The sequence below is a fragment of the Coffea eugenioides genome, chromosome 1, assembly GCF_003713205.1.
Source record: "Coffea eugenioides isolate CCC68of chromosome 1, Ceug_1.0, whole genome shotgun sequence".
Classification (NCBI taxonomy): Eukaryota; Viridiplantae; Streptophyta; class Magnoliopsida; order Gentianales; family Rubiaceae; genus Coffea; species Coffea eugenioides.
In genome coordinates, this window is record NC_040035.1 from 47,818,316 (window position 1) to 47,827,765 (window position 9,450).

The following is a 9,450-nucleotide window of genomic DNA, read 5'->3' on the forward strand; positions in this document are numbered from 1 at the left end:
GCTGCATTGCGGCTTTTCTGTATCCAACGTTAATTCTTCAAAAATGTTAATAGAGTCTATCTAATGCCATTAATAATAATGTAATCAAGCTTCCCGGGGCTTATCCGCTTTCACTTTGCGGGAGAAAGAAGGATAAACGCACAAAACCCCAAATATGGAGCTACTTCCCCCATAAACATTTACCTTGCTTAGATATGTTTTTTTTTTTTTTTTTCAATATGCTATTTTCCATACATTTTTTCTGCTTTCATATTTTCAAAGATTGGCATGCATCTTTTACAGGATTCGACCTCTTGTATCGAGCCATAATACCCCAGTGGATGTTCTAGGCAAACGATGATAATTTCGAAGTCAAATAATCAAACTGACCTTTTGAAACTTGTCGCAAAATTTGAACATTTTCTATATATATATATATATATATATATATATAACAGAAACGAATTTTCTTATTTCGGCTCCCATATCTTCTTTTCTCTACTTGAAAGCCAAAAAAAAAAAAAAAAAGGCAAATGCATTTTCGAAAGAAAGTAGTACGGAGAATAAAAGAAAGATCTTCTTTGGTAGGCTAGTTTTGTCGTAGGAGCTTCTCAATCAGTCCATCAACAGAAAACAAATTGCGCTTAATTCAGGTACTCGTAATTGTAGTCGTGTCAAAAGAATCTTGAATGAATATCCGCTAGACCGCACCCGCATCTGAAAATAAAGTAACCGCATAATTTGGCAGACCGAGCTTTTTGTATACATTGGCTAACGGGCTGAGTAACAGCTAGATTTGGTAAGAGACATATGCAGGTGGATTTTTACACAGAACATTTACTTGCACCCTCCTCCTGCCTTTAGACTTTAGTATAAAGCAATCAATAACAACAGTACACTTGCTCGCTCCTACACCAGAACTCAGTCTCTGCTAGTGCTGCTTTTTCTTCAGCAATATGTTTGGTAATTCAGCTCTCTCTCTCCCCTCCCCTCCAAACTCTGAGTTGGGCTACCAATACTTTTAATCTTCTTGAAGCAAAGGTAGGCCGGCATGGAGAAAGTGAACTTGAGTGGTGAAAAGTTGAAGAAAGGGATATGCTGCTGGGACCATGCCAAGTTCAGCTACGAGAAACATGGTGCATATGGATTCTCATGGCAACAAAGAAACTACAGATGTAGTTTTTGCAATAAAGAGTTCAGGTCTGCGCAAGCTCTTGGTGGCCATATGAACATTCACAGGAGAGATAGGGCTAGAATGAGATTGTCACCTTCATCGGATGGTCTCAACTCAACCCCTCACACTAACCCTAATTTCGGCTCACCTTCATCAGCTCTTTCTGCAGACACGCTTTCGTCTTTCGCAGGCTTCTCTTCACCAATATCCTCCGCCTCTACTGCTACTGCTACTGCTGCTGATGCTGATGCTGCTAGTGAAGAACAAGCTGCCGCTGTCTGTCAATCTGAATGTGATGATCATCGTTTGACTTGGGCAAGAAGACATGTACCAAAGAATCTCAGCAAAAGAGCTCTTCTAGAAGTTAAAGAATTGCCAATTTTGGCTAAAAGAACTGAAACTAGGGTTTGGAAAAAGAAAGAGGTTGTTAGATTGGACTTAAACATGGGTTTTTTCCGGGATGCAAAGGATGATCTGGATTTGGAGCTTCGACTCGGGCTCTCTTAATTTAGTCGTATTAGGTGAGAGCCGCATACATTGTTCATTGATCATTGCATTTAGATGTGTGTGCTCTTTCTAAATCTCATGTTTAGCTTCTTTAATTGAATGAAAATACCTTCCTTTCATTGTCAACTTTATACTTAATGGTTCAAATGAAAGGGCAAAAAAAAGTTCCAATGCCTTAGTGATTTCAAAATCCCTCCCTATTAATACTTGTAGATTTGTGCTTCTGTCTGCAGACAAGTAGGGGCAGTATGTGTGGGCGTCATTAGGTACATTTAAGGGTTCAAGTCCTGAAAAGTGAACGCATCTTCTTGTGTGCTCGTTTTCAGTTTTATCTGGCTGTCGTGATGAACAATGTTTGCATCAGAAGTTAGCTTGAACTTCTCCTCCTTTGATTGTACCACTAGATTGCTGTAAATGTTGCTGCTCCTGCAATCTATGGCGTGTCAACATGAAAAGAAACGCCTAAAATAAATCAACAAGGAGGATGCAAGTCAGAACCTAAGCTACAGAAAACAATTTTCTGGGTGAAGTGACTAGTTCTTAATGTCGTATAAGCTATTGTTCCAGTTAGTTAATATGTTTTCAAGTCTCCACGGGAAAGCAAAGTGTCGTGTCAGCTGAAAAAAGAAAATAAAAAGAAAGTAAAGAATAGATCGTTCTTTAAGCTTTAATTTGTAATTTGTAATTGGCAAAGAAAAGCATTTCAGTGCCTGCATAACGGATGGCCGCACAAAATGAATTGGGAAATCCAACTTCTAATACCCGACATTAATAAAGGATAGTTTGTTACATCTCCATATTCCGAGTGCAATGGATTTCAAATGCCCAGTTGTCCTCTAGTCCTTGAATTAATATGTCTTTGAAGAACCTCAACATTTTGTCATCCCTCAAACTTTTAGGGGCACTTCCCTGTTAACATTTGGAAACGGGTACGTAATGAATGTGTCACAATTATCTCAATTAACATTTAAACGATAATTGTAATGTCTAACGATTCTTTGCATAACTTGATCAAGTGTATTCCCCCGTTTCTGATGTCAGAAACTCCATCTCTAATGAATGATTCAATTCTAATAAGATTTGCAGTGAAATAAATTTAAACCTTCCGGCCGGGCATCTGCTGGATGGCCAGAAAAGGCTCATCATCGGGACTGGTATCTTTTTTCTTTTGGCATAAAAAGGTAATGATGAAACTTGAAAGCATTAAGGATGATCATCAGAAGCCAGCAATATTATTCTTTAACATATGATTGATTACACAACATAAAACCTAAAAACAAACAGCAAGTGAGGAGTTGTCCTTGCTTCCATGGTCCAAACATTAAATTCTCTTGTTGCAAGAAGAACAAGTGCTAGAAGACTTGCACACAAAATGATCAACCAGCATCCTGCGTTGAGGATAGGATATATTTGATCGCACATGTATATATATAGATACAGAGGGGGCGGAGGAATAGAATGATTTGTATGAAAACTCGATGTGATCACTCGAAAAACAAGTAAAATGGTTTGTGTAGAGAAGTAGAGCAGGAAAGCTAGGACCGCAGGAAGAGAACTGGAGGATGATCAGGAGAGGAAGACATAAATCTCCACGTTCTACTTCTATATCACTCATTCCCTTGAAAAATCAAAATGAATGGCTGTAGCGTGGCCTTGTAGGTAGAATTTTGGTGTGTGCATAGTGCATACGGGAAAAGGGGTGGAAGTTTGTATTTTCCAAGGACTACAGCTCTGATGCCTCCTTTTTGCGTGTTCCCAACATATATGTGTCTCGGGTGTCAGTGTTATGATGGCCTTTCCCTTTGTAGTAACCCATATTTGATGAGTCCACAGCCCAGTAAGTTCCAACTTTAACTCCATTTACTATTCTCTCTCTCCCTCTCTTCACCTCTAAAATTTGTGTGCATGCGTTCAACTACTCCTACTTTAGTGCCTGCATTTCGCAATGTCGGAAGGGTACAAGTGATATATCCTGCAACCATATACGCACGTCAATGTATATATTTCTGTGACTTTCTGTGTATATGTGCAAAATTATATAGTACTAACTTATGTTCTAACAGTTCGCCTTTATTTTTATTCTTCTTTTTATTGGAGCTGGATCCACGCATCTGAAATCTTGTTCTAACAGTTCTCTGGCCTTTTCTTATAATTGTTTCAAATTGTTAAGATTAAAAGTTAATTTGATTAGCATAAAGAAGAATATACCGAGTAGCTGGTAGTACATTTATACTATTCTTTTTTTGCTTTCTGTTTTTGGGTCCTCCATATAAAATGTGATGCGATGCCATCATGTTCATGAGAAATTTCTAAGCTTGTGATGAAATTTAAAAAAATTCTACAAAAGGGGCGATTTTGGTTATGTATTCCGTAGGGGGGTCTTCGCATTTCAGGAATGCGAGCTCTGATAAGCTCGCATTCCTGAAATGCGAGGTCAGAAGAATTTTTTTATTTTTTTTTTCGGAGGTCATAGAGCTCGCATTCCACGAATGCGAGCTCAACTTATTGAGCTCGCATTCTGCGAATGCGAGCTCTCCCAAAAGTACATCTTTATTCCTCGGTTGGTAATGGAACGCAGCATGTTGTAGAGGAAAGGACACCAAAAATGAGAGAAATGCTTCTCCGAAGCTCATGCATGGGATTTTTTCCAAATTTGCACTTTAACCCCTATTTTTTTTACTAATGTTACTATGGCTCAACTAATTGTATAACTTAATCAATTTTGTCTCCTTAACAAGCCATTTTTCTTCAATATATCTTAATGTATTTTTGGATAGATTTTGAATGAGTTTTAGGATGAATTTGAAGGTTTAATAACTTTTTCTAGACTTATAATTTTGATCTATGAACTTCAGTGGAAAAATGGAAATTTTTGTCGTTTAATTGTAGAAAATGGGTTTTCATTCTTTTTTTGTGAATTTTTTCATTTAGTTTTGGTGGGTTTCATCTTAAGCCCTTAATTTTGTTTAAACCTTTAATTTTTGTAATAACAATGATTTAACCCCTCAAACTTCTTTAATTCTTTCCATTGGGTCCCAATTTCTTTTAATTTGTTAAACATGGGTTGTTTACTTTCAATTAAATGCCTTGATTGATTGAATTTCATATTTATTTTCATTTCCTGTGATTATTTGCTCTAATTAAAATGATGCCTTGACCATTTTCATTTAAAAAAAGTTGGAGCATTTTTTACGGTTGGAAATACATTATTTTATTATAATACATTTAAATGGCAGAAAAAGTACACATGCATAGTTCTCTGTATTTCATATAACAATGTAAAAATAGAATGAAATTGTTAACATGTAAGGTGTTGACTGTAATTTATGAATAAAATACTAACTTTTTTCCCTTTTCTATCAAATAAATTTTTTTAATCAAATTCTAATTTTCCTTTGTTATTAATGAATCGTATTTATTTGTTGACACCAGTGAATATTAGTTATAAGAATCTAATAGTTAATAGTCATTAATATCTGTTACAATTTCAATTGTAATTTTAGAAAGATTAGGGAGTGAACGGATGGAAAGGAAGATTATAGAGAGAGGGTTAGGGTTCGGTGAAAAGAGGGAAGAAAATTGTGAAAAGTGCAGAAACGAGGCTTCGGTTCTCCTATATCCGTGAAACGATCCGAGCTCGGTTCGAAACTGAAAGGGTGCGGATCCGGCATGGTTCGGATCCGCAGCACCGGAAGCACAGACGAGCCGTCGAATATTTATGAAGATTTTTTGGATCCGAGCTCGGATCAAAGGATACGCCGTCGGATCCGTCTGGGCAATTAGGATCCGAGCTCGGATCTGTAGTTCTCTGCACTAATTGCAGAAACTGCAATTTTTCAAACTTTTTCTCTCTTTTCCGGCCAATTCCAAAACATGCGTTGGAAAAACGTTTTATGAAATTTAACCTCCCACGCACATGTAATATACCAAAAGTACAATATCCAATCTCTTAAAACACATCAAACACATCTACATTGTAAATCGAAGGGTGAGATTCTTTGATCATTTTTGCATTTTTACACAAAAATGGCACTTTTGACCATTACATGCACAGCAAATGAGTCCATGAGCATGTATAAACATGTTATTAATAAAAGTCACGTGAATATACTGAAAATGCAACATTTTACGTATGCTTGGGAATTCTAAGTATAATTAAAGGAAGGATTTGGCCTTGTCTTTGACTATATCAGTCACTTATAGGAAAATCTCATGTAAAACTAGATAAATATCATTAATCTTGCAAAATTGTAAGCATAATTTTTCTTATTTAACCAAATATACTTTCTAAAATGTAAAAATCCTAATAGCATAATAATTCATTCCAAGCCAAATAAGAATTAAACTTTAACCAAACACCATAAGTAGCACAAGATGATTGAAGTAAAAGAAAAATAAAATCTACAAAGTTTGTCTTAACAAAAGAAAAGAAAAATAAAGAAATAAAAGATCCAATCCGCTAAAGAGCATCATGGCTGCTGGGAACGAGGGTCTACTGCCTGCTCGGCTCCATGAGGACTCTGTGAGGTACCAATATGGCCCTCCTCTTGATGAGGTGTAGGAGTAGGGGACCGGCGGATATGGAAATGATCCTCGATCGCACGAAGACGGCGATCATGTCGGTCGAGTCGCTCGGTCATCATCCGCTCCGTCTGGTCAATGCGCTCGACAACTCGCGTCTCCATACAACAAATGGCATTTAGGAGCTCTTGCCACTTGGAGCGCGGTTGAGGAGGTAGTCGCGGAATCGGAGGATGAAGAGTCTGTTGTGCCTCCGTCCCTTGAGTTTCCGCTTGTGGTTCAGTACGAGGCGGAGGCTGAGTGGAAGTCGATGCCTCTCCTGTGTCCCGGACCAAAGCAGCTCCAAAATCCGTAGAAATACCCAAGGATTTGAGTATCGTAGCATTAACCTCCTCGGCCGACCTAGTTACAACCGCTCTCTCGGTTCCAAGAGGAATCTTGAGCTTCTCAAAAACAAGTGATAGCAGTCGAGGAAATCCGAAACAAGTGTCGCCGGGCCTCATGCGAGCTGTGGTCCGCATATAACTGATGATAATGCTGGGTAGAGGAATTCCGGTCAACTGCCTACCCACTCCATGTATCATCTTATCCAAAAAATAGAGATCGCTATTTCGGATCTCCCGTTTGCCACTCTTTTTCGGCACCACATTAAAGGCAAAAAGATAGAAGATCAGGTGGAACCGATGATCGAAGGAGTCGGCATATACCGTGAGTTTTTTCGAACTTCCTCGCTCACGGTACTGCCCCTTTAGACGTCCCACAGCCTCTCCCACTTGCCAAGGATCTCTAGCTTTGAACTCCTTGGTCAATTTGACGTCGTCGCCTTCGTCTTTGAGTTCGACGAAGCGTCTCAGTGCATCTCGATTGAGAGCCACTCTCTTGCCTCTAACCCGTGACACAATGAGGTTGCCACTGTGGCTCTCCTTGTTTTCTACATTAGCATAGAACTCCCGGACTAGGTTGGGGTAGTAGTGCTTGGGCAACCGAAGGATGTTCTCCCATCCAAGTCTCTTGAATGCTGTAGAAATGTGATAGTGCGCGTCCACCTCCGGTGCCAAGTGTTTCTCAATGATGATCTCCTTGTCCAGTCCGGCTTCATACCACTCTTGGTTTTCGAGCGATGTGAATCGTGTGGTATCGTAGTCTGGCGGTGGCTCGTCACGGCTAGTAGATGCGGTCTTCCGGCGAGAACGAGGTGGCGACTCAGGTGAGGAAGATTCTTGCTCAGGTGACTCCTCGTGCATAGAGGGTGTGTGTTCCTCACTTGAGGAAGGAGTAGGAGTACGAATGCGAGCCCTCCTTGTGCGAGCCATAATACCTATACCAAAAAGCAAAGATGTTCATTAGAAAATGGATAAACTTGCTCACACTTGTTATATAAGAATTTTACAAAATTTCTGCAGAGTTTCCCCTTGTAAAAGGGCTAAACTCCCTGCCAACATGTGCCAAAAAAACACAACCAAATATCGTACATAGACTACTGAAGCTCTTGGTTAACAGAATACATCAAGTAAAAACACAAACAAATTGAATTAGGGTTCTCATATAATAATACTATACCTCGCAGTTCTAAGTTACACCATATAATGGATGCATTTTTATATGCTGAGATAGTTTCATGTTCAACTTGATAAAATTTTGCAGGCAGAAATTTTTACCTGGTTTTTAAATGCGTAAATTGAGAGCAGAAAAATTCTCGAATGATAACACATTTCTAAAGGGATATATATTCAGAAACTGCATTTGGCATATATACCAATACCATTCTACCATTCTATGGTACTCCTATCTGAATAATGTCTGAATTGAATACAAAGAGTTAGGAGATCCCAATCCCAAAAGGCATGCGTGGAGTCTTTTGATCAAAATCATAACTGTACAGTTGAAGAGCAACTGCTCCAAGATTTTGCCATCAAAGCCAAGGCGACCAAAATTCTAGCTAGAAAAGATGAAGTACCTATCTGAAATAAAATCTTAGCAAGATGAAGTACCTGTGATAACCTTATATACGCCCGATGGGCCATCGAACTCAATGACTCTGTGGGCGCCTGCCTTCCGCTAAGCATATTTAAAACGCCGCCATATCCTTGGGGGAAAAGGATTGCGACAATGTGAAGCATCTTCCCTTCTCGTCTTGAATAACGCAACTGTCCGATGAAATGTCATGTCAATGCATGCACGAATTGGCAAATGCCGTGCCCCGCGCAAGACATTATTATAGCTTTCGGATATGTTGGTAGTTAGAATACCCCACCGACGGCCATCGTCGTGAGATAGACACCACTTTTCTGGACTAATGGCTGACAGATAATTCCAAGCATCTGGGAACATGCTCCGTAGTTCTCTTCTGAACATCCGCCACTTGCGCAATTGTCTTGCCCTTCCCATTGCCCAACACAACTTACGAAGGTGTAAACCTTTGAAGTGTGTCATCAAATTGCTCCTAACATGTCGCAGGCAAAATCTATGGTAGGCTAAAGGTTCCGCCCAATAGTCAAAGTGTGTCATAGTATAGATGATACCATTGTGGCGATCGGAAATGACACATATAGGATGTCGATCAAGTGCCACATTATATCTTAATTGTTCCATAAACCACGACCAACTGGAAATCGTCTCCTCATCAACTATGGCATAAGCAAGTGGCAGAATGTGGTTGTTCGCATCTTGCGTGACTGCAACAAGGAGTTTGCCCTTGTATTCGCCACGCAAATGAGTGCCATCAACGCATATAACCGGCCTGCACATGTGGAATGCTTCAATAGCCGGTCCAAAAGCCCAGAATACATACTTAAAGGTCTTAACTCGATCCGAACTATCCGAATGATGCGACCACTCCACCACGGTGCCTGGATTGGATTGCACCAGTGCATCGAGATACTGTGGTAGTTCGGCAAAATTCGCTTCCCAAGATCCAAACACAAGCTCAATTGCTTTACGTCTCGCGTACCAGGCTTTTTTGTAAGACACATCAACCTTCAAGTTTTCTTTAACGGAACTTAGTATGTTCTTGACCTTTAATCCAGGGTCATCTTCAATGCTACGGAGGATGTACCTTGAAATAACGGAAGCAGTCAGGCTTGTATTGTTATTTCTAATCATGTCGCCCAAGCAGTTATGGTCATTCACCCACTTTGTAATTTGCCACATTCCATGAGTCTTTTTCTTTACGGCTCTAACACACCATTCGCATGGTGGATACGATGGCGCGGTTGAAGTGGAAGGATGTCGATCAATTGATGACTTGCACTTAGCAAACCACGTGTTAC

At 39.6% G+C, this 9,450-nt stretch overlaps 1 protein-coding gene across 1 annotated transcript; it reads left to right on the top strand.

Annotated features, from left to right (window-relative positions):
- Window positions 1–1,030: 1,030 nt before the first annotated feature.
- On the top strand, window positions 1,031–1,660 carry LOC113773972 (transcriptional regulator SUPERMAN-like). Its single transcript, XM_027318563.1, has one exon. It carries the CDS (start codon window positions 1,031–1,033, stop codon window positions 1,658–1,660), a length of 630 nt encoding a protein of 209 aa, XP_027174364.1.
- Window positions 1,661–9,450: the final 7,790 nt, after the last annotated feature.